Consider the following 26732-nt stretch of genomic DNA (forward strand, 5'->3'; position numbering starts at 1 on the left):
AGCCCGTCGATTAGAACGGGGGCGTGCTCGGTCCTCCTTTTTTACATCTGTCCTTCTATGACTTTCTCAAGTTTAAAAGTCAAGCCTGTCTCTCTCTGGGCTTTTGACTCCAGGTTCAGTGAACTTCTCTCCTCCTAAACCAGTACGCTGACTACAGATGATGGCCTTGGCACCCCTGTTCAGTATGTGCCAACCAGATAAGCGCCAGCTGGTTCTTCGGCTGATCGAGTCAGTGTGTTTGTGATTATAAAGGCCTGAGTCTCTGGTCCTATTCTTTTGACTGTTTAAACAACTACTCAAGAAGACTGATTAAGTCAAGACTTGAAAAACACCTAGGGGTAATTAAATTACCAGAAAATGTATTTCTGGGTCTTACAAGGCCAAGGCACCATTACTGCCGGGTGTGCGATAATACACAGATGAATGAGTAACTAGAGACCTTGTCCCATTGTGACCTTTTATTTGAATCCTTAATGTATATTTACCTTGAGGGAAAGATAAAACGCTCAATAAAAAAGCGCATTTAGCAGGACAATTTTTACAAGCAAAAACAAGTTTTCAGAGTTGAACCAATCTGGTGGACAATTTATAATATTCACAGGACCCCAGACAAGATACAAACCAGCATGCAGCTGGATCGCTTACTGATTCTAACTGGAGAGGACACAAGAACTTGGTAACAGATGTTGACCTCTTTCACTAAATCTGATTCCGCCCAAAACCCTTGACAAAACTGTATAAAAAACAGTATGTTTTTTTCTAAACGATGCCGTAAAGTATCCCAATAAACTTGATTTAACATGTACAAATGTTGTTTTTTTACTTTGTTTTGTACTGGGCATACATCAATTATGTAGGTTCTTTCTAAACAAAGATTGAGGGGAGGGCAGAATTTGTAGCCTGTTTTGAACCACAAGCAGAGGAAGTAACAGCTGACAACCCAGCATTGGCTCAATATCAAGCACAAACAAGTGAGCACAGAATTCACAAACAGCTGTATTGCTCCAACAATTTGTGCAGCCAGTCAGTCACCCAAACCCCAATGCAGGCTAGTCATGTGGTTCTGTAGTTATTCCGCTGAGACCAGTTGGACTTCTTTTTTTACATGGGGTAAAAGGAAAAACATATATTTCCCAATGGTGGCAAACAGAGTGACAATACAGGCTTTTTTATTATGGTGGACAGCTATATAAACTGCCCAGGAAGGTTTCAATGCAACACTTCACCAAGACATTGTGTTCTTCACATAACAGAATGACTCATTAGGCCTACTTATTTGAATGAAATGCTGTAAAAGTTTTTTTTGTGTTGGATATTGAACACCTGCATTCTGCAGCACATCAAGTGCAAGCTCTGCAAAACATTCCTCAAAGGGGGAGGCTTGTGTTCACATCAATCAGATAAGAATTTTCACAGTGCAAAGGTGGTCAACTATTAGCAAAGACCAATTACAATCTTGTCTCTAGCATTCTTTATGATGGATTTTAAGTCCTAAGGAAGATGTGTAATATGAGAACTGTGTTCCTTTAACCCCTTTTGGGAAAGTTCAGGTTGATTAAAAAAAGAAAATTAGGCATTTAAAATTACTTTATTTTTTATTAGACATTACAATGACATTGTTCTGTACATGGTTCTCCAAGTCAACAAGAGTAAGAAAGCTGAACCAAAAGATGACATCATTTCACCAGGGAGCTGTTCTCTCCCATTGAATGACAGGTCCACTCTGCTGTAGGGTTACTGTACTTCTGTACTCATGCTGCAGATTTAGTCAAGTAATAGGTCTCGTATCCTGAGACATATTAATGGTAGTAGGTTGAGAGCTCAGAGCTGAATGATATTCCTTTGGAATATTGAGTCAATTGGCTACATAACCATCTATGTTCGGCTACCCATTAACAAAACCTGCATTCCAAAAAGCATGTTTGAGTTACCAGAAGCCTGTTTCAGTTTTATGCTTGAGCACAATTTGGGATAATTCACAATATAGCCCACTGAAGGGAATCACTTGTGCAAATGGGTTCCAGATGGTTAGTCCAAGCACTACACAATGTATTTTCAGACATAATTGTCACAATGTCCAGAATACTGAAAATGAAATGTAAGACATGGAATACCTCAATTTGCTACTGGGTTTCTGTATTAAAACATGTTTAATATAAAGGTGTTGAAGCTAGTTGTCCCAAACAAGCTAGACTAAACAGACAAACTTTAGTTCTGAAAGGAAAAACTAGGAAACAGACCCTTGTTACTCAATCAATCCAAGTGTATCTTAAAAGAATAACAGAACCAAGCCTTAGCCCAAATGAAAATATAAAAATCCAGCTCCATTAGAAAATCTATTAAATTGGGATGAAGAATAGGCAAAGGCAGTAAACTCTAGTTCTGAATTATGAACCCATTTAATTGTGTATTCATCAAGCCACAAAAAATAATGTGACATAGGCTTGCTACAGAGCATAGGCAAACTATAAATCAGCAAACCCAGTTTATAAAGATAAATTAGCTATAGGATCATAGTAATCAAATAAATGGATAAATCAAAACTTCTTTATTGTATTCATTTGAGAAGTAAAGTTATTTAACTTCAAAGTAAAAAAAAATGTATTCTAAAAACAGTCATCACTCAATCATTAAGATTTGTAATTTGATGTTAGCCATGTCAACCCCTCGTATAGTCCGTCTCCCGTGGTCGCACATGAGGGCTGAACATACCAATTCCTATCTCTGATGCGGGTCAATCCTAGTTTCTCTTGGATTTCATGCGGCTTCATGGCATCTGGCAGGTCCTGCTTATTGGCAAAAATCAAGATGATGGCGTCCCTCATTTCACGGTCATTAATGATGCGATGGAGTTCCTGCCTTGCCTCATCGATGCGATCTCTGTCTGCGCAATCCACAACAAAGATTAACCCTTGAGTGCCCGTATAGTAGTGTCGCCACAGGGGACGGATCTTATCTTGGCCTCCAACGTCCCATACATTGAATTTTACGTTTTTGTAGGTGACAGTCTCGACATTGAAACCAACAGTGGGAATTGTGGTGACTGACTGTCCAAGTTTCAGTTTGTAAAGGATGGTGGTCTTTCCAGCAGCATCAAGTCCAAGCATCAATATTCTCATCTCCTTGTTGCCAAAGATTTTCGAAAGCATTTTCCCCATCATGAAAACAGTGCATAAATATTCCTTTTCAAATGAAAAAAACTGGTTGGGTTCTTCAGTACGTCCTGTATTACTTCCTTAATGTCAAAACCATGCAGCTTTCAATTTGATGTATTTGCTTAACCAGGCGTAACCCTGCAACTAACTATCAATGGACATGATGTGAAATATGCTCACCCTGAGCATTGTCAGGATCAAATCAATACTTAACGTATGTGTCTGCCAAACACGGGAGTCAAATAAACTGGCAACAATAAACTTATTCCTGGTGACAAATCAGTAACTATGAGGATTGCTGCTAATAACTTATTGCTCAGACTTTGATGCATCCAAGTTCAAATGTGTACCCAAAGGTTTGGAAAGTAAATTGTATGGCAAGCCGTATACGTCTTAATTGTAGCTGTCACAAAATGTTAATATTATCGATTTCTTATTCCTATCGATTTCTATTAAATTCCGGGTCAGTGGGGCGGGGGCTGTTGATAGACCAAGGAAATCGAATAGGCCCTCCAAAAAGCCTGCGCTACTCCTGACTTCCTCTTGGTGAGTGTGTTTCGAGGTCCCCCTCCGCGCCCTTGTTTCGATCAGCACCACCGGAGGGGAAAGGCAATTTTCTGCAACTATTCCATCAAACGTCGCACTGGGCTACCCACTCGTTCGTAGGAGCCCGTTGTCCTAAAGTCCCGGTGACTAAGGTCATTGATTTATTCCAAAAATACCCCCTCTTGTCCCCCTGAAACAGAAAAGGTTTGGGATGAGTGTCAGAAAGCTCAATTTAGCAAGGTGACGGCTGCTAGCTAACGTCAGCTAAATGCTAACTTCTAGCTTGCTAGCTACTTCACGCTGCATTGTGGATAGGTCAACGAAATTGAAAATGTAGACGTTAGTTAGCATGTACCCTTTATAATATTGTACACAAATCTCAAAATAAATAGAAATATATATTACCTTCTGTTTCCCCCCTCCTCTCTCAGTAATTTCCAACCCGCTTTCGTTTCTCTCCTTTTCAGTCGAGTTGAAGTGCTACTACCAAAGATTATTATAGCAAACCCAAGATAGACCAGAGCCTGTCGTTTCCAATGGGAGCAAATTAATCATAGTGGGCAGAACAAGCAAGGAAGTGGGCAGAGCCAGGCTCAAGCTAGTTAGATCCTATTGGTGCATTCTATCATTTATTTGCATATTTCAGTTAAGGAACGCCTACACTGTGAAATGCGCTTGTGCAATAACTCAATTCGCCCTTGCACTCCTTTTAAACGACGCAATTTTAAAAAACTTTGGCAAAGGGTAAAGTATATAAAACGCAGTCCACTCTGTTTGTTACAGCTTATAGTTTGGGAAACTGTATCAAGATCAAATGTTTCATTGATGAGAAAATTACCTTAATGACCTGTCGGCCAAAATCTATCTCGCTCCATCTTCTCCGACTTTCGGGCCACTGGACTTCCGTTCATCACCATATTTGGTAGTAAGTGGAACCGGACTTCACATTTATAAGTCTGTTGAAATATCTGTCTCATTGTTCTATCTGTGCAACAACTCTGATCTACCGGAAAGGTGTGGACTACATCATCCGCCACTTCCTCTGGCTCATTCAGTTGGCTTGCGCACACGCTGTGCGTTCAGAGGTGACATTTCTGCTCCTCGGATTACTCTGACATCACAAGCATTGTCAAAAATGCGGTCCATTGATTAAAAATAAATGCATGGTGCGAATGTACTAAAAATCATGGCCATTAATTAAAGAACGAAATTGCATCAGTATCAATATGTATTTGTAAATTAAAATAGTACATGTGGTATGCTTAACAACCATATATTTAAATGTAGGCTTCTTATGTCTTTCCTTAACATTTTTTTTTAATGAAGACTAGGTTACTGTATGGATACTGTCCTCGATACAAAGTGTAATATCACCACCTTGTGGCATACATCAGCGTTGTCTTTCATTTTACTGAAATTATTTACCAACGATGCAGGAGATCAGTAGCCAGATGCCCCACTCAAGTTCATAGTGGTGGTAGCTGAACTAATATCTATCAGTTTTGTTCGGCTGTTTGAACCTCTGTGTGGACGCATGTGAGAGGGATACTCTGTTCTGATGCTTGCTGGAGTTATGACCTGTGGGCTGGTTAAAATGAAATTGTATTTGTCACATGCGCCGAATACCTTAAAGTGAAATGCTTACTTACAAGCCTTTAACCAACATTGCAGTTCAAGAAATAGAGTTAAGAAAATATTTACTAAATTAATTAAAGTGAAAAAAAAAAAAAAAAATTATAAAGTAACACAAGAAAATATCATAACAATAACGAGGCTATATACATGGGGTACCGGTACCGAGTCAATGTGCGGGGCTACAGGTTACTCAAGGTAATGAAAATAGTCCAGGTGGCCATTTGATTAATTGTTCAGCAGTCTTATTACTTGGGGGTGGAAGCTGTTAAGGAGCCTTTTGGTCCTAGACTCCGGTACCGCTTGTCGTGCATTTAAGGCCCTTGGTTGAGGTCGTTGGTGTCTGGCTGACCTGTAGATGACAAAATCATGTATTGCCATTTCCTGAAGGGTTCCATCGTCTGGATGATGGCCATGTGTCTGTGTCTTATATCTGCAAACGTCAAGGTTGCCCAAGTAGCATACCATGTTAGTCTCAGTACCGGCACAGTGGTCCAAGGCCAATCTCATGTCGAGTTGAGGTTCCTCAGTGTTACTCCTCCCATCCACAGATCTGGCCATCTGGGCCCTGGTGCTCCCTGTTCTCTGTCTGTGCATCATTGAGGGCAGGAAGAATGGAGCTGCAGGGAGTCTTTGGTCTGGAACTCTGGGACGAGGGACAGCAGCCAGGCCTCAGTTTCCCCAATGCCCTGTAGTACTGTCTCTGCTGCTGCTCGATCCCCCTCATACAGTATCTATGCTCCAACTCCAGGCTACGGAGCAGGCCCTTATGCTGCTGGACTTGGTGCCTGTGTAGTCCATGCTTCGTGGCAGTCAGTGGCTTCTGCATTTAGTTGTCGGTGGCTTCTGTGTATCACCTTGTGGAGGAAGGGATAGCAAAAAATGGAAGTTCAATAATTAGCTATACCAGTATAGTAACTGTGTATTTCCTGTGGTAGAACCATTGTATTAACATGTGACAATTGCATTGTATTTGCATAGCAATAGAGTTGAGCATTTCTTTTTTTATATTATTACACAAGTTGAAAAAGGACAGTTGTGTAATAACAAAGATCTTCATCAATACATCTTTCTCATTTAAAGGAATGTAAAATCATACTATGGATAGATACAATACATAGACCTCATAAAATGATCCTGTTGATTCATCAAAGGTTATTTCACAGTAAGTCAAATAAATGGCACTCGCTTGAGAATTAAATCAGCATCCCTTTGATTCATTTGATGAGTCACATATCTCTGCTACTGTGTCATGTCCTCTAATCTCACAGGGAATCTCCAGAGTGGAAAGTTGGTTGTGTTAAATTCTACAACCACCTAAAAGGAAGTGATTCCCAAACCTTGGGAATCTACTTTGGGAATCAAAGCATGGTGGTCCTGGGGTTCTGTTCAAAAACACAAACAGACCCCATAGAGCCCCAGGATAGCAACACAATTAGACCCAAATCATTTGAATACAAAAAAATAATTACTTAAAATATTGGAAAGAATTAACAACAAAAAAACAGAGCAAACTAGAATGCTCTAAAAAGAGTACACAGTGGCAGAATACCTGACCACTGTGACTGACCCAAAATTAATTAAATGGCTATCCTACTGATCCTTGACTTCGGTGATGTCATCCAACACTCTACTTAGCAAATTGGATGTAGTCTATCACAGTGTCATCCGTTTTGTCACCAAAGCCCTATATACAGTGGGGCAAAAAAGTATTTAGTCAGCCACCAATTGTGCAAGTTCTCCCACTTAAAAAGATGAGAGAGGCCTGTAATTTTCATCATAGGTACACGTGAACTATGACAGACAAAATGAGAAAAGAAAATCCAGAAAATCACATTGTAGGATTTTTAATGAATTTATTTTCAAATTATGGTGGAAAATAAGTATTTGGTCAATAACAAAAGTTTATCTCAATACTTTGTTATATACCCTTTGTTGGCAATGACACAGGTCAAACGTTTTCTGTAAGTCTTCACAAGGTTTTCACACACTGTTGCTGGTATTTTGGCCCATTCCTCCATGCAGATCTCCTCTAGAGCAGTGATGTTTTGGGGCTGTCGCTGGGCAACACGGACTTTCAACTCCCTCCAAAGATTTTCTATGGGGTTGAGATCTGGAGACTGGCTAGGCCACTCCAGGACCTTGAAATGCTTCTTACGAAGCCACTCCTTCGTTGCCCGGGCCGTGTGTTTGGGATCATTGTCATGCTGAAAGACCCAGCCACGTTTCATCTTCAATGCCCTTGTTGATGGAAGGAGGTTTTCACTCAAAATCTCACGATACATGGCCCCATTCATTCTTTCCTTTACACGGATCAGTCGTCCTGGTCCCTTTGCAGAAAAACAGCCCCAAAGCATGATGTTTTCACCCCCATCCTTCACAGTAGGTATGGTGTTCTTTGGATGCAACTCGGCATTCTTTGTCCTCCAAACACGACGAGTTGAGTTTTTACCAAAAAGTTATATTTTTGTTTAATCTGACCATATGACATTCTCCCAATCCTCTTCTGGATCATCCAAATGCTCTCTAGCAAACTTCAGACGGGCCTAGACATGTACTGGCTTAAGCAGGGGGACACGTCTGGCACTGCAGGATTTGAGTCCCTGGCGGCGTAGTGTGTTACTGATGGTAGGCTTTGTTACTTTGGTCCCAGCTCTCTGCAGGTCATTCACTAGGTCCCCCCGTGTGGTTCTGGGATTTTTGCTCACCGTTCTTGTGATAATTTTGACCCCACGGGGTGAGATCTTACGTGGAGCCTCAGATCGAGGGAGATTATCAGTGGTCTTGTATGTCTTCCATTTCCTAATAATTGCTCCCACAGTTGATTTCTTCAAACCAAGCTGCTTACCTATTGCAGATTCAGTCTTCCCAGCCTGGTGCAGGTCTACAATTTTGTTTCTGGTGTCCTTTGACAGCTCTTTGGTCTTGGCCATAGTGGAGTTTGGAGGGTGGCTGTTTGAGGTTGTGGACAGGTGTCTTTTATACTGATAACAAGTTCAAACAGGTGCCATTAATACAGGTAACGAGTGGAGGACAGAGGAGCCTCTTACAAAATAAGTTACAGGTCTGTGAGAGCCAGAAATCTTGCTTGTTTGTAGGTGACCAAATACTTATTTTCCACCATAATTTGCAAATAAATTCATAAAAAATCCTACAATGTGATTTTCTGGATTTTCTTTTCTCATTTTTTCTGTCATAGTTGACGTGTACCTATGATGAAAATTACAGGCCTTTCTCATCTTTTTAAGTGGGAGAACTTGCACAATTGGTGGCTGACTAAATACTTTTTTGCCCCACTGTACTACCCACCACTGCGACCTGTACGCTCTCGTTGGCTGGCCCTCGCTTGATATTTGTCGCCAAACCCACTGGTTCCAGGTCATCTATAAGTCTTTGCTAGGTAAAGCCCCGCCTTATCTCAGCTCACTGGTCACCATAGCAACACCCACCTGTAGCACGTGCTCCAGCAGGTATATTTCACTGGTCATCCCCAAAGCCAACTCCTACTTTGTCTTCTTTCCTTCCAGTTCTCTGCTGCCAATGACTGGAACAAATGGCAAAAATCACTGAAACTGGAGACTTATATCTCCCTCACTAACTTTAAGCATCAGCTGTCAGAGCAGCTTACCGATCACTGCACCTGTACACAGCCCATCTGTAAATAGCCCACCCAACTACCTCATCCCCATATTGTTATTTATTTTTGTTCTTTTGCACGCTAGTATTTCTACTTGCACATCATCATCTGCACATCTATCACTCCAGTGTTAATGCTAAATTGTAATTATTTCGCATTATGGCCTATTTATTGCCTTACCTCCTTAATCTTACTACATTTGCACACACTGTATATAGATTTTTCTATTGTGTTATTGACTGTACGTTTGTTTATCCCATGTGTAACTCTGTGATGTTGTTTTTGTCGCACTGCTTTGCTTTATTTTGGCCAGGTCGCAGTTGTAAATGAGAACTTGTTCTCAACTGGCCTACCTGGTTAAATAAAGGTGAAATAAAAAAAAAGGTTAAATTAAGGAAAGCTTTGACTATGTACAGACTCAGTGAGCATAGCCTTGCTATTGAGAGATGATGCCGTAGGCAGACTTGGCTCTCAAGAGAAGACAGGCTATGTGCACACTGTCCACAAAATGAGGTGGAAACTGAGCTGCACTTCCTAACCTCCTGCCCAATGTATGACTGTATTAGAGACACATATTTCTCTCAGATTACACCGACATACAAAGAATTTGAAAACAAATCCTGTTTTGAAAGACTCCCATATATATTGGGTGAAATACCACAGTGTGCCTCACAGCAGCAATATTTGTGACCTGTTGCCACAAGAAAAGGGAAACCAGTAAAGAACAACACCATTGTAAATGCAACTCATATTTATGTTTATTTATTTTCCCTTTTGTACTTTAACTATTTGCACATCACTACAACACTATATAGCCATAATATGAGTGTAATGTTTACTGGTCATTTTATATTGCTTATTTCACTTTTGTTTATTATCTGTTTCACTTGCTTTGGCAATGTAAACATGTTTCCCATGCCAATAAAGCCCTCTGAATTGAATTGTGTATTCTCTTCTTTATACGGAGTCTCTTTCTCTCTCTCTCTCTCTCTCTTTCTCTCACTCTCTCTCTCTCTCTCTCTCTCTCTCTCTCTCTCTCTCTCTCTCTCTCTAATTATGTAATCTGATCCCCTGGCCCATGTGGAGGTTGGTCGTCATGTGATCTCTTGACAAGCTTTATTTACAGCCCTCTGGATTTCATTCACTTTGTGCAAAGTAGAACAAGTTAATCCCAGGTGACAGGTGAGGCTGCATCCAAACCAAATGTTATTTACAATATCATGTAAACCCCAATATAGAGATGATATGAGTATAGCCCATTATTTAGCTAGACCGCTCAAGACATTGCAGGGGGCTATACAAGTGGGTTACTTTGCTGCTGTGGTGTAAGAAAGAGACGACAACAACAGATTTGTGGCTATGAAATATTTACAGCAAAGTTCAGATGACTAAAACCTTTGTGTAGTACACAGTGTGAGTCCTCATCAATAAAGTTTCAGAAACTTGGTTTCATTCACTGTCCTTCCTTAAACTGTGGTGTTTAATTATAAAAAACAGTCAGCTTGAACTGCACAAGACACACATTTCAGAGGATTTTCATTTTATTTTCCCACCCTTGTCTTGCGAACTCAGAACATACTAGTAATAGTGGAATAATAGTGGAGGCCCTCATAGTAGTGAAATCACTTTCAGTTCAATGGATCAATCTCATGACCAGTAAATGTACACATTAGGTACATGAATCTGAACGGGTGTGGATCACTAAGCTCACTAACGGAGAGGCTAAATAAATAGCAATGACCTGAATGAATGGGATATCTGAAGCCATAAATTATATACATGAGTGCAAATATGTAAGTAACAGCGATCTCAATTCAATTGAATTTCTGCGTGGAAGTCTAGACAACACATAACACAATTTACCTAACGACCTGGGGTGAAATACTATTTAAATTATTTAAATTACTAGCACATACATTTTGAAGTAAGTATTCAGATATTAGTTGAAGTAGTTGAATTGTGGAATGTATTTGGAAATATACTTGGAAAGTATTATTGGCATGTATTAGAAAATACTCATATACACACAGTATTGTCAAATACAAATAAATACTCCCATGCATTTGAACCCAGGTTCAAGGAGCATTTGAATAATGTATTTGAAAATAAGTATTAGTAAATATTTTCAAATTGTAGGCTTTACAGGATGTATTTGAACCTAGGTCTGTTACCTAATGATGCTTTTGAATTCAAAATAAGTAAGCTGAGTTTAGTGGAGACAATGTCCGTTCCTTAAAACCTGTTGGGGCTAGGGGGCAGTATTTGCACGGCCGGATAAAAAACGTACCCGATTTAAACTGGTTACTACTCTTGCCCAGAAACGAGAATATGCATATAATTAGTAGATTTGGATAGAAAACACTCTAAAGTTTCTAAAACTGTTTGAATGGTGTCTGTGAGTATAACAGAACTCATATGGCAGGCCAAAACCTGAGAAGATTCCATACAGGAAGTGCCCTGTCTGACAATTTGTTCTCCTTCTGTGGCATCTCTATCAAAAATACAGCATCTCTGCTGTAACGTGACATTTTCTAAGGTTTCCATTGGCTCTCAGAAGGCGCCAGAAAGTGGAATGACGTCTCTGGGCGAAAAACAGCAGGAGTTTTTGTGAGTGGTCAGGCAGGGAACAATGACACTGGAGATGCGTGTCCACGAGATGACTCCATGTTTTTCTTTCAGTCTTTGAATGAATACAACATCGCCCGGTTGGAATATTATCGCTATTTTATGAGAAAAATAGCATAAAAATTTATTTTAAACAGCGTTTGACATGCTTCGAAGTACGGTAATGGAATATTTAGATTTTTTTGTCATGAAATGTGCGCGCGCGTCACCCTTCGGATACTGACCTGAACGCACGAACAAAACGAAGCTATTTCAATATAACTATGGATTATTTGGAACCAAAACAACATTTGTTGTTGAAGTAGAAGTTCTGGGAGTGCATTCTGACGAAGAACAGCAAAGGTAATCCAATTTTTCTTATAGTAAATCTGAGTTTGGTGTCAAATTAGCTAGCCGTGATGGCCGGGCTATCTACTCAGAATATTGCAAAATGTGCTTTTGCCGTAAAGCTATTTTAAAATCTGACACCGCGATTGCATAAAGGAGTTCTGTATCTATAATTCTTAAAATAATTGTTATGTATTTTGTGAACGTTAATCGTGAGTAATTTAGTAAATTCACCGGAAGTTTGTGGTGGGTATGCTAGTTCTGAACATCACATGCTAATGTAAAAAGCTGTTTTTTGATATAAATATGAACTTGATTGAACAAAACATGCATGTATTGTATAACATAATGTCCTAGGAGTGTCATCTGATGAAGATCATCAAAGGTTAGTGCTGCATTTAGCTGTGGTTTTGGTTTTTGTGACATATATGCTTGCTTTGAAAATGGCTGTGTGATTATTTTTGGCAGGGTACTCTCCTGACATAATCTAATGTTTTGCTTTCGCTGTCAAGCCTTTTTGAAATCGGACAATGTGGTTAGATTAACGAGAGTCTTGTCTTTAAAATGGTGTAAAATAGTCATATGTTTGAGAAATTGAAGTTATAGCATTTATGAGGTATTTGTATTTCGTGCCACGCGATTCCACTGGCTGTTGACTAGGTGGGACGCAAGCGTCCCAGGGAGGTTAGCCCAGGGAGGTTAGCCCAGGGAGGTTAAAGAAGCTGTATGGTAATTCTGACATTGGCCATGCAGTATTTATGGTGATATGGCCTCTGCAGAACTCAGGGCATTCATAGTCCTGGCACTTTATGGAGCAGCTCAGAGCTGTTGTGAAGGAAGTTGTCAAGGAAGTGAGTTTGTGTTTATACAGGACCTCCCGCCCTCCCTTACCATCAATCAATCATGTCAGAGCTCTCTCTCTCTCTCTCTCTCTCTCTCTCTCTCTCTCTCTCTCTCTCTCTCTCTCTCTATATATATATATATATATATATATAGTCTGAAGTTTACATACACCTTGACCAATTACATTTAAACTCAGTTTTTCACAATTCCTGACATTTAATCCTAGTAAAAATTCCCTGTCTTAGGTCAGTTAGGATCACCACTTTATTTTAAGAATGTGAAATGTCAGAATAATAGTAGAGAGAATTATTTATTTCAGGCTTCGTCCCGCACCAGAACTGCCTCTGATGCAGGAGGATCCGCAGGATGTGAAGGTTCTTCGTCCTGCACCAGAGCCGCCACCGACATTCGACACCCACCCTAACCCTCCCTGTTTTTTGTTGTTGTTTGGAGTTGTGTGTTCGGAGTCCGCACCTTTGGGGGGGGGGGGGGGGGGGGCTGGGTACTGTCACGTTCTGACCATAGAAAGCTTTTATTTTTCTATGGTGGAGTAGGTCAGGGCGTGACAGAGGGTTTTGTCTAGTTTATTTATGTCTGTGTTGGTTCTAGTTTCTTTTTTCTATGTTGGGGGTTTTGTCTAGTTTATGTATTTATATGTGGGGTTCTAGTTGTTGTATTTCTATGTTGTTGTTTTTTGGGATGATCTCCAATTAGAGGCAGCTGGTCATCGTTGTCTCTAATTGGGGATCATATTTAAGTTGTTGTTTCTCCCACTAGGAGTTGTGGGAGATTATTTTGAGTAAGTGTATGTTGCACCTCTTCGTCACGGTTTGTTGTTTTGTTTATTAGTTTATTTGTATGTCTTGCATAGTTTCACAGTTATAATAAAATGTGGAACGATACACACGCTGCGCTTTGGTCCCGTGACACTGGTACTGTGTATATCTATGTATTTTTATATTCCTTTATTTTCCCCTAACCCTACCACCCCTTCCCTAATTGGAGTTAACCTCTCTAGGGTCGGCGGGACGAAATCGTCCCACCTACTCAACAGCCAGTTGAATCCCGTGGCGCGTTATTCAAATACCTTAGAAATGCTATTACTTCAATTTCTCAAACATATGACTATTTTACACCATTTTAAAGACAAGACTCTCGTTAATCTAACCACACTGTCCGATTTCAAAAAGGCTTTACAACGAAAGCAAAACATTAGATTATGTCAGCAGAGTACCCAGCCAGAAATAATCAGACACCCATTTTTCAAGCTAGCATATAATGTCACAAAAACCCAGAAGACAGCTAAATGCAGCACTAACCTTTGATGATCTTCATCAGATGACACACCTAGGACGTTATGTTATACAATACATGCATGTTTTGTTCAATCAAGTTCATATTTACATCAAAAACCAGCTTTTTACATTAGCATGTGACGTTCAGAACTAGCATACCCCCCGCAAACTTCCGGTGAATTTACTAAATTACTCACAATAAACGTTCACAAAAAACATAACAATTATTTTAAGAATTATAGATACAGAACTCCTCTATGCACTCGCTATGTCCGATTTTAAAATAACTTTTCGGTGAAAGCACATTTTGCAATATTCTCAGTAGATAGCCCGGCATCACAGGGCTAGCTATTTAGACACCCACCAAGTTTAGCACTCACCAAAATCAGATTTACTATAAGAAAAATGTTATTACCTTTGCTGTTCTTCGTCAGAATGCACTCCCAGGACTTCTACTTCAATAACAAATGTTGGTTTGGTTCAAAATAATCCATAGTTATATCCAAATATCCTCTGTTTTGTTCGTGCGTTCAAGACACTATCCGAATGGTAAAGAAGGATGACGCGCACGACGCATTTCGTGACCAAAAAATTCTAAATATTCCATTACCGTACTTCGAAGCATGTCAACCACTGTTTAAAATCAATTTTTATGCCATTTTTCTCATAAAAAAGCGATAATATTCTGACCGGGAAAGCGTGTTTAGGTTCAAAGACGAAAGAAAATAAAACACGGGGTCGACTCGTGCACGCGCCTCAGCCCATTGTCCTCTGATAGAGCACTTGCCAAAAGCGCTAACGTTTTTCAGCCAGTGGCTGGAATTACATCATTCAGCTTTTTCCCGCCTTCTGAGAGCCTATGGGAGCCGTAGGAAGTGTCACGTTACAGCAAAGATCCTCAGTCTTCAATAAACAGAGTCAAGAAGCTCAAGGAATGGTCAGAGAGGGCACTTCCTGTACAGAATCTTCTCAGGTTTTTGCCTGCCATATGAGTTCTGTTATACTCACAGACACCATTCAAACAGTTTTAGAAACTTTAGGGTGTTTTCTATCCAAAGCCAATAATTATATGCATATTCTAGTTTCTGGGCAGTAGTAATAAGCAGATTAAATCGGGTACGTTTTTTATCCGGCTGTGTAAATACTGCCCCCTACCCCCAACAGGTTAACTAATGGACAACAACACTTAGGCTTCAACCTCCAGCTGATACATAATATATACATTTTACGGACAAAGTATATTTTACAATAGTTCTCTTTTGTTTGTTTTTTTGTCCCCTCCTACAGCTACCCTCAACCCCTCCAATCTATCCCCGCCCATCTATCTCTGAAGACCCTCCAGTTTTGATATTTCTATTTGCCATATATTTTTCAACTGTGCTGTTTCACAAAAGTTCTGAACCTACAGTGCATTCGGAAAGCATTCAGACCCCTTGACTTTTTCCACATTTTGTTACTTTACAGCCTTATTCTAAAATTGATTAAATAATTTGTTTTCATCAACACTCAGTCCCTTTGCTATGAGACTCGAAATTGAGCTCAGGTGCATCCTCTTTCCATTGATCATCCTTGAGATGTTTCTATAACTTGATTGGAGTCCAATTTTGGTAAATTCAATTGATTAGACATGATTTGGAAAGGCACACACCTGTCTATATAACGTTCCACAGTTGACAGTGAATGTCAGAGCAAAAATCAAGCCATGAGGTCGAAGGAATTATCCGTAGAGCTCTGAGATGGTATTGTGTCGAGGCACAGATCTGGGGAAGGGAACCGAAACATTTCTGCAGCATTGAAGGTCCCAAAGAACACAGTGGCCTCCATCATTCTTAAATGGAAGAAGTTTGGAACCACCAATACTCTTCCTAGAGCTGGCCGACTGGCCAAACTGAGCAATTGGGGGAGAAGGGCCTTGGTCAGGGAGGTGACCAAGAACCCAATGTTCACTCTGACAGAGCTCCAGAGTTCCTCTGTGGAGATGGGAGAACCTTTCAGAAGGACAACCGTCTCTGCAGCACTCCACCAATCAGGCCTTTATGGTAGAGTGGTCAGACGGAAGCCACTCCTCAGTAAAAGGCACATGACAGCCCGCTTGGAATTTGCCAAAAGGCACCTAAAGACTCTCAGAACATGAGAAACAAGATTCTCTGATCTGATGAAACCAAGATGGAACTCTTTGGCCTGAATGCCAAGTGTAATATCTGGAGGAAATTTGGCACCATCCCTACGGTGAAGCATGGTGGTGGCAGCATCATGCTGTGGGGATGTTTTTCAGCAGCAGGGACTGGGAAACTAGTCAGGATCGAGGAAAAGATGAATGGAGCAAAGTACAGAGAGATCCTTGATGAAATGCCTGCTCCAGAGGGGTTAGGACCTCAGACTGGGGCGAAGGTTCACCATCCAACAGGACAACAACAATAAGCACACAGCCAAGACAACGCAGGAGTGGCTTCGGGACAAGTTTCTGAATGTCCTTGAGTGGCTCAGCAACAGCCCGGACTTCTATTCAATCAAACATCTCTGGAGAGACCTGAAAATAGCTGTGTAGCGAGGTCCCCATCCAACCTGACAGAGCATGAGATGATCTGCAGAGAAGAATGGGCAAAACTCACCAAATACAGGTGTCGTAGCGTTGACTACTTCATTAAATGTGAAAACTGTTATATTATCAAATCACTTCTCTGTGTAATTATTCCTTACGTGATTAAATTAATCATGTAACTTTAATTAACTAGGAAGTCAGGGCACCACAGGAAAGTGTTTATAGAGTCTAATTCCCGAATTAACTCTTCAGATATTTTCATATCTTATCAATTACAGTCTTCTACTAATGTATTATTACCTCATCATGTCACACCCTGATCTGTTTCACCTGTCCTCGTTATTGTCTCCACCCCCTCCAGGTGTCGCTTGATTTCCCCAGTGTATTTATCCTTGTGTTTCCTGTCTCTCTGTGCCAGTTCGTCTTGTATGTCCAAGCCTACCAGTGTTTTTCCCGGTTTCCTGCTTTGCCTTTTCTCCTTTTTCTAGTCCTCCCGGTTTTGACCCTTGCCTGTTCTGGACTCTGTACCCACCTGCCTGACCATTCTTCCTGCCCTGACCTCGAGCCTGTCTGCCACTCTGTACCTCCTGGACTCTGATCTGGTTATGACCTTTTGCCTGTCCATGACCATTCTCTTGCCTATTCCCTTTGGATTTTTTAAACATCTTAAACTCCAACCATCTGCCTCCTGTGTCTGCATTTGGGTCTCGCCTAGTGTCATGATACATCAGTCTAATTTCTGAACGTTGCAAACCCTTGGAAACCTGCTAGAACCCTAGCATCATAAATCATGAATCAGCGATATACAAATTGGCTTAATTATTTATTTACTAATTAACTAATCAATCACAGAATTACATAAACACACACACAATAGGTCATACATTGGATACTAACATGATACCAAGAAAAGTCCCACGTAGACGAAACAGATATGACAGCTTGGTAGACAAAGGAAAGGGTGGGGACAGCTCATGAGCAGGAAACTCAGAGTGGACCCACTGTAATACAGTTCATAACGTTCATCGTAAATATGGATATATAGCACCCTAACAACTGCTCATTTGGATTTTAGAAATGCAATGCACATATTTACAAGTGTATGCCTTTGTTGTCCCTCTCTGTGATCGCCAGTCCGTCTGCTGGATAGACTGTCGACAGAAGGTCTCTGGTTTGTCCACCAGAGATCAAAGTGTTCCGTAGTTGTAGGTTGTTATAATGGATACGTCAGAGTACCATTTGGAAATGTTCTTAGATCGGATGCATTTACCAGACTAAAGTATTTAAACAGCTGCAGCCTGAATAATTGGTCTTTAGTTTGTAGATTTATTCACCATTTCAGTGTGGGGATGATCTCCACATTCTCTGGTCTTGTCATTTTGTAGAGTTGTGGTTTAACTTCTTTTGGATAGGGGGCAGTATTCGGAAGTTTGGATGAATGAGGTGCCCAAAGTAAACTGTCTGTTACTCAGGATATGCATATAATTGGTAGCAATAGATAGACAACACTCTGAAGCTTCTAAAAATGTTAAAATATTGTCTCTGGGTATAACAGAACTGATTTGGCAGGCGAAACCCCGAGGACAATCCATCCATCCAGAAAATAAATTTCAGCTCACCTCTGATTACAATGGCAGGGAATGGGAATATAAAAGGAAGTCCTCCCAGATTGCAGTTCCTAGGGCTTGCACTAGATGTCAACAGTCTTTAGAAAGAGTTTAAGGCTTGTTTTTTGAGATGTAAAGAAGGACTTTATTGAACAAAAGGACCATTTGTTTTGTTGCTGGGACCCTTGGGATTGCAAAAAGATGAAGATCTTCTAAGGTAAATGATTTATTTTATCGCTATTTCTGACTTTCGTGATGCATCTGCATGGTTGGAAAATGTTTGTGTTGCGCTCTGGCGAGGGCATGCATTTGGTTATTTATCTCCGGTATTGAATAAATTATTCCCCGTCTTAAATTTTATCGTTTATTTACAAATTAGGGTACCTGAGGATTGATTAGGAACGTTGTTTGACATGTTAGGACCAAGTTTATTGGTAACGTTTGGGATTCATTTTGTATGCATTTTGAACGAGGGGAAACAGGTGGATTATTGAATGAAGCGCGCCAAATAAACATACTTTTTTGGGATATAAAAGAAGGACTTTATCGAAGAAAATGACCATTTGTTATGTAACTGGGACCCTTGTGATTGCAACCAGATGAAGATCTTCAAAGGTAAGGGATTTATTTTATCGCTATTTCTGACTTTCGCAATGCATCTGCTTGGTTGGAAAATGTTTTTAATGCTTTTGTATGCGGGGCGCTGTCCTCAGATAATCGGATGGTGTGCTTTCGCCGTAAAGCCTTTTTGAAATCTGACAACGCGGCTGGATTAACAAGAAGTTAAGCTTTTAAATGATGTATGACACTTGTATTTTAATGAATGTTTAATATTACGATTTCTGTAATTTGAATTTGGCGCTCTGCAATTTCACCGGATGTTGGCCAGGTGGGACGGTAGCGTCGCAATGATCCATAAGAAGTTAAACCATTTTGCAACATCCGGCTCACGCCTTAGTCTGCTTCGGTTATAGAGTGATAGCCATTCCAACGTGGGGACCTCGTCTTTGTGCTCTCTTGACTATATATATTGCCAACCATTTCAACATGTAGCGACAGCTCCATGTTTTCTGATCTAATGTAAATTTAGTCGGAAGTGGCTTTTATACTGAAGTAGAAAAGGGGGTGTTCCATGATGCCGATGTAAATTTCTGTGCTCACGGGGGCGTGGCCACTGACTGATCATATGTTACTATGAACAGAAATGTTCATTTAGAAGACTAACATCACATTACATCTTTTCAAAAGTAGTTTCATATTTAATCACATACGTTCCCCCACATTTGTATGTGACCCTGACAACTGGGAGATATATACATTAAGAGATACCGTTATGTTGTCCTACCATCTTTAGTTACATCACAAATGATGAACAAATTCAACAGGATTGTTCTTTAAATACCCACAGACAATTCCAACGGGTTGGAATACAGAAATATTGTTACATTATTCAACCTTTTGAGGTTACCGTACTGCAAAGTCTTTCTCTGTAGTAACAAAGGGATTCTCAACTTTCATTTTGGCAGAGTGGGGAAAGGAGTTTCGGAATTTATGACTGTCATAAAACAGCCGACTTCCCGCTCTCCCGCTCTGTGAGAGAGTGCGCTGTAGAGCGGACCCACTGTAACCTGATCCTTCAGATTTTCACAGGATAGTCATGACAGTCCCCCTCTGGTGGGTTCAAGTTGGAAGGATTTTGCAAGTTGCAACCCAACATAAGAATGAACTTAGGATGTCCTAAGTAGGGTAAACCCCCCGCTGGTTTATCCTGGTAGGCTTTCTGAAAGCTGCAAAACACCACAAGAATGGCCAGGGGATGTCCTGGTTGGTGATCGCCGTTGCGGTCCCCCTCTGGTGGTTGACCTGGCTAGGATTTCTGCAAATGGAGTAGGCCGCCACAAGGATGGGCAGCGGATGTCCGGATTGGGATCGCCGTTACGGACCCGTCGTCTGGTTGTCCAGGCTGGTGGATCTAGGCAGTAACTTTTGCAGATGTAACAACGCACGCACGCACACACACTCACAAAATACAGAATTACATTTCTTCCCAAATGAGCGCCGTTGTGGCACTAAGTTGTGGCACCAAGTTGTTCCAAGATGGCGTAGCAGTCGGTCGTTTGTTGTGTTTGTCTTTGTCTTATCCCGTATCTTATCCCATGTAAATAGCTGTTTTTAAACATTTTTCTTGTATACATTTTAATCTCACTTTCTATCTACAAACTAAATATACTTTCATGCAACCCGCCTCACCCAATGTGGTACGGATCTGCTATTTTTATTCCTTATAACTGCAACCTCCATCAAGAACTAGCCAGCTAGCTAGCTACTAGTCTTTGTTAGCCACGGCTAGCGGTCTTCACCTTTTAGCTCGGACACTGCCAGCTTTAGCTCGGACAATACATGCCAGTCTGCACAGCGCAATATCGGCATATCAGACTGCTTCTCTCTACCACATCACCAGATTCCTGCCGCTCTGGATCATTACGCCAGATCATCGCAGCTAGCTAGCTGCTACCAAGTGGCTACTGTTAGCTAACGCCTCTGTCCCAAAGCAAGCACCAGTTAGCCTTGAGCTAGCCACGAGCTAGGCCCATATACCAGATAATTATAGGGCTACACTATCTCTTTTGCCAATTGGCCTGGACTCTTTGTTGTCGACGCGGAGCCCCGCCAATCCATCACGACTGGCCTGCCGACGTGGTCATCCGATGTGGTCCCAACGAGCTTTTCTGTTGCGATGTCGCCGAAGACCCATCTTCTTGCCCCGGCCCGCTAGCTTTCTAAGCGCCGTGTCTCCCACTCGCCTAGCGTAGTACTGACTACTGAACGGCTTCCTGACTCACCTATTGCTGTTCTTTGGACCCTATGATCACTCGGCTACACAGCTGATGCCCCCTGGACTTTCAATAGCACGGTACCTCATTTTGTTTATCTGTCGGCCCCAATCTCGAACTCAGGTTCTGTATGTACCTAACTGACCTGCTCCGCCCATTCATTGCCATTTACCCGCTGTTGTCTTAGTTCTCCTGAACAACACCCGTGACTGCTTTATGCCTCTCTCTAAAGTCAATATGCCTTGTCTACTGCTGTCTCGGCTAGTCCTTATTGTTTTATTTCACTGTAGAGCCCTCAGGACCGCTCACCTTGCCTTAGATAGCTCTATTGTCCAAACCCCCACACATGCGGACACCTCACCTGGCTTAACTGGTTCCACCAGAGACTAAATCTCTCTCATTGTCTCTCAATGCCTAGGTTTATCTCCACTATACTCACATCCTACCATACCCTTGTCTGTACAATATGCCCTGAATCTATTCTACCACACCCAGAAATCTGCTCCTTTTATTCTCTGTTCCCAACGCACTAGACGACCAGTTCTTGTAGCCTTTATCCGTACCTTTATCCTACTCCTCCTCTGTTCCCTTGGTGATGTAGAGGTTAAAACCTCTTAGTAATCCCTTCACGCGCCAATCCCTTTAGCGGGATCGATTTGACAACATCCGGTGAAATTGCAGAGTGCCAAATTCAAATTACAGGAATATCAATATTCAACATTAACGAAAATATAAGTGTAATACATCAAAATAAAGCTTAACTTCTTTTTAATCCAGCCGCTATGTCAGATTTTAGCGAAATCAGACCATGCGATTATCTGAAGATGGCGCCCCGCATTCCAACACATGAAAATCATTTTTCAACCAGGCAGGTGTGACACGAAAGTAAAAAAATTATGATATAATAAATGCCTTACCTTTTAAGATCTTCTTCTTTTTGCAATCTCAAATGTCTCAGTGACACAATAAATGGTTGTTTTGTCAATAAATTCCTTCTTTATATCCCCAAAATGTCCATTTATTTGGTGCGTTTGATTCAGAAATACACCGGTTCCAACTCGCCCAACATGACTACAAAGTATCTAATAAGTTACCTGTAAACTTGGTCCAAACATTTCAAACAACGTTCCTAATCCAACCTCAGGTATCCTAAAATGTAAATAATCGATACAATTTAAAACGGGATAATCTGTTTCCAATACCGAAGAAAAATAACACGGAAAAAATGTAGAACTAAGAACAGATATAGCCCTTGGTTCACTCCAGACTTGACTGCCCTTGACCAGCATAAAAAGATCCTGTGGCGTACTGCATTAGCATCGAATAGCCCCCGCGATATGCAACTTTTCATGAAAGTTAGGAACCAATATACACAGTCAGTTAGGAAAGCAAAGGCTAGCTTTTTCAAGCAGAAATTTGCGTCCTGTGGCATTCATTCCAAAATGTTTTGGGACACTGTAAAGTTCATGGAGAATAAGAGCACCTCCTCCCAGCTGCCCACTGCACTGAGGCTAGGAAACACTGTCACCACTGATAAATCCACAATAATCGAGAATTTCAATAAGCATTTTTCTACGGCTGGCCATGCTTTCCACCTGGCTACCCCTAACCCGGCCAACAGCTCTACACCCCCCCGCAGCAACTTGCCCAAGCCCCCCTTTGCTTCTCCTTCACCCAAATCCAGACAGCTGATGTTCTGAAAGAGCTGCAAAATCTGGACTCCTACAAATCAGCTAGGCTAAACAATCTGGACCCTCTCTTTCTAAAATGATCTGCCGAAATTGTTGCAACCCCTATTGCTAGCCTGTTCAACCTCTCATTTGTATCGTCTGAGATCCCTAAAGATTGGAAAGCTGCCGCGCTCATCCCCCTCTTCAAAGGGGGAGACACTCTAGACCCAAACTGTTATAGACCTATATCCATCCTGCCCTGCCTTTTTAAAGTCTTCAAAAGCCAAGTTAACAAAACAGATCCCCCGACCATTTCAAATCCCACCGTACCTTCTCCGCTATGCAATCTGGTTTCTGATCTGGTCATGGGTGCACCTCAGCCACGCTCAAGGTTCTAAACGATATCATAACCGCCATCGATAAAAGACAGTACTGTGCAGCCATCTTCATCGACCTGGCCAAGGCTTTTGACTCTGTCAATCACCGCATTCTTATTGGCAGACTCAATAGCCTTGGTTTCTAAAATGACTGCCTCACCTGGTTCACCAACTACTTCTCAGATAGAGTTCAGTGTGTCAAATCGTAGGGCCTGTTGTTCGGACCTCTGGCAGTCTCTATTGGGGTGCCACAGGGTTCAGTTCTCGGGCCGACTCTTTTCTCTGTATATATCAATGATGTCGCTCTTGCTGCTGGTGATTCTCTGATCCATCTCTACGCAGACGACGCCATTCTGTGTACTTCTGGCCCTTCTTTGGACACTGTGTTAACCTGTTATGGCTAGGGGGCAGTATTTTCACAGCCGGATAAAAAATGTACCCGATTTAATCTGATTATTACTCCTGCCCAGAAACTAGAATATGCATATAATTATTAGCTTTGGATAGAAAACACTCCAACGTTTCTAAAACGGTTTGAATGGTGTCTGTGAGTATAACAGAACTCATTTGGCAGGCCAAAACCTGAGAAGATTCCATGCAGGAAGTGCCCTGTCTGACAATTTCTTGCCCTTCTTGATTATCTCTATCCATTACAGAGGATCTCTGCTGTTACGTGACACTTCCTACGGCTCCCATGGGCTCTCAGAAGGCGGCAAAAAGCTGAATCGTGGCTTTGCAGGCTCTGGCTGAAAAAAAGTAGCGCGTTTGGATAGTGGCTGGTTACAGTACTGTGAGACTCAGGCGCGTGCCCGCGTCGACCCCATGCTTTGTTTTCTTTCGTCTGTTTACCTAAACGCAGATTCCCTGTTGGAATATTATCGCTTTTTTATGAGAAAAATGGCATAAAAATTGATTTTAGTGAACCCTCACCCATAAAATAATTGACATCTAACCCTAACTATGCCATTTGCGGAAAAACTGTGGAATTCGCGACAAACGCTCTCCAAAATCAACCATCGGGCACAGGCCTTGTAAACGTTCTCTCCAGTTTAGCTCTGATGTCTTGCCATCCAAGATTGGCATCGGTCCAATACCGCAGTGCTCAGCCGAAGCACGGACAGGACACGGTAGACATAAAGGAACAAGTGGAGAGAACCGGGAAACTGATAACAAACACAGAAAAGGGAATATTTCTTCTAGCTATGGAACTGCGTTTGAAAACTGAACAATTAAATGTAATTGCAAAAACTTATGACGAAGAACGAGCACAAACTCTTCAACAAAATTGTCTCTACAGGAACAAAATCATATTCTACAGGAACAACTCGATTTAGCCAAAACTAAATACGACGATGCCCACGCCAAACTAGATAAATCTGACAAGTTATGTACAAACAGGAGCACGCAACGTGATAACATGCATGCAGTTTTGTTGAGCATTACTCAAAGTAACAATGTTCTACTCCAAATGCTGCAGACCAAAAATGATCAGTTAATGAACACAATGACTAAGTTGGATGACAAATCAGCAAAACACATTGAAGTCGTGGACCAAATGAATGATGAGAGAACTCAGGTGATGTCACGACTTCCGCCTAAGTTGGTTCCTCTCCTTGTTTGGGCGGCGTTCGGCGGTTGACGCCACCGGTCTTCTTGCCATCGCCGATCCACCTTTGATTTTCCATTTGTTTTGTCTTTGTTTTCTACACACCTGGTTTCATTCCCCAATTACATGTTCATGTTGGTCAAGTGTATTGTTACCTTGTGCATTTATTTTGAGTAAAGTACGTTGCTCACTCATTCTGCTCTCCTGCGCCTGACTTCATGCACCAGCTACACCCACCTTCTGACAGGTGATGAAGAAGGAAATATTGATTTTTAAGCAAGCGGAGGAAATCTCATCACTGAATCTCTTGCTCCGTACTCTAGACCTCTACCTGCAAACCATGACAAATAAGTATGAGAACGAACGGAGCAAGTGCGACACTCATGTGTCCAAAATCAGTACTCTAACCGCTCAAGTGGACTCTGCAATGTAGAAAAATATCAACCTTAGGTACCATCTGGAGGAATTCCAGAACGGTCACGCACTACAGTGTGACTACCCAACCAAGCGACCGGAGCCCGGTACTCAAAGGAGTGAAGAGGATAGAAGGTTTCAGACTTTGCCTCCCTCATGTGTCCCTCAGTCTTCTCCTCTTGGCCATTCAACACTGAGTGATATGGCACCTCTTCGCCAACAAAGCCATAGCTTAGCTTCTCCTCTTGGCCTTTGGGCCCCAATTTCCCCACAGAATGAAGCCAAACCTCTCCACCCGCTTGGTGCGGAACACCTAGAGCAACTCGTCAAAAATTTCCCCACCTTTGAACCCTTTCCAGGTTAGCCAAATGATACTGAGACATTCCTAGCTGACATAGAGGACGCATTGGATGGCTACCCGAATGCTACGGGTTCTAGCAGGGTTTACCTGTTGAAGCGAATGTCAAATAGACACGTGACAAGGTTCATTCGTCCACAACAGCAACACATGCTAAACGACTATGCTAAACTTGCCACAGCTTTGAAATTAGAATTCAGTGGTGTATAATGCAATCTGCTTTTCAATTTTATATAGGCTGAATCAAAATAAATGTCTCATTCTAACTTAGATTCCTCATTTGCTGTTTCATTAAATGTGAAGACTGTTATATTATCAAATAAATTCTCTATGTGTAATTATTCCTTACATGATTAAACTAATCATGTAACTTTAATTAACTTGGAAGTCGGGGCACCACGGGAAAATGTTTACAGAGTCTCTATTTCCCAAATTAACTCTTCAGATATTTTCATATCTTATTGATTACAGTCTTCTATTAATGTATTATTACCTCATCAGTCTCATTTCTGAACGTCGCAAACCCTTGGATATCTGCACGAACCCTAGCATCATATAGTGCCTTGCAAATGTATTCATCCCTTTTGGCATTTTTCCTATTTTGTTGCATTACAACCTGTCATTTAAATTGATTTTTATATGGATTTCATGTAATGCACATACACAAAATAGTACAAATTGGTGAAGTGAAATGTAAAAAATAACTTGTTTCAAAAAGAAAAGTAAAATGGAAAAGCACTGCATGCGTATGTATTCACCCCCTTTGCTATGAAGCCCCTAAATAAGATCTAGTGCAACCAATTACCTTGAGAAGTCACATAATTAGTTAAATAAAGCCCACCTGTTTGCAATCTAAGTGTCACATGATCTGTCACATGATCTCAGTATATATATATACACCTGTTCTGAAAGGCCCCAGAGTCTGCAATAGCAAGGGACACTACCAAGCAAGCAGCACCATGAAGACCAAGGAGCTCTCCAAGCAGGTCAGGGACAAAGTTGTGGAGAAGTACAGATTAGGGTTGGGTTATAAAAAAATATATCTGAAATTTTGAACATCCCACGGAACACCATTATATCCATTATTTAAAAATGGAACGAAAATGGCACCACAACAAACCTGCCAAGAGAGGGCCGCCCACCAAAACTCACAGACCAGGCAAGAAGGGCATTGATCAGAGAGGCAACAAAGAGACCAAAGTTAACCCTGAAGGAGCTGCAAAGCTCCACAGCAGAGATTGGAGTATCTGTCCATAGGACCACT

The 26732-nt window shown here is 41.3% G+C and overlaps 1 protein-coding gene across 1 annotated transcript; it reads right to left on the bottom strand.

Moving 5' to 3' along the window:
• Positions 1–1569: 1569 nt before the first annotated feature.
• LOC106611014 (ADP-ribosylation factor 6) lies at positions 1570–4659 on the bottom strand. The gene is made up of 2 exons (XM_014210811.3): positions 4107–4659; positions 1570–3891 (listed from the first exon to the last, which is right to left on the bottom strand). Exon 2 carries the CDS (start codon positions 3159–3161, stop codon positions 2631–2633), a length of 531 nt encoding a protein of 176 aa, XP_014066286.1. The 5' UTR covers positions 3162–3891; positions 4107–4659; the 3' UTR covers positions 1570–2630.
• Positions 4660–26732: the final 22073 nt, after the last annotated feature.

Source organism: Salmo salar, chromosome 09 (assembly GCF_965601325.2).
Source record: "Salmo salar chromosome 09, fSalSal1, whole genome shotgun sequence".
In the NCBI taxonomy this organism is placed as follows: domain Eukaryota; kingdom Metazoa; phylum Chordata; class Actinopteri; order Salmoniformes; family Salmonidae; genus Salmo; species Salmo salar.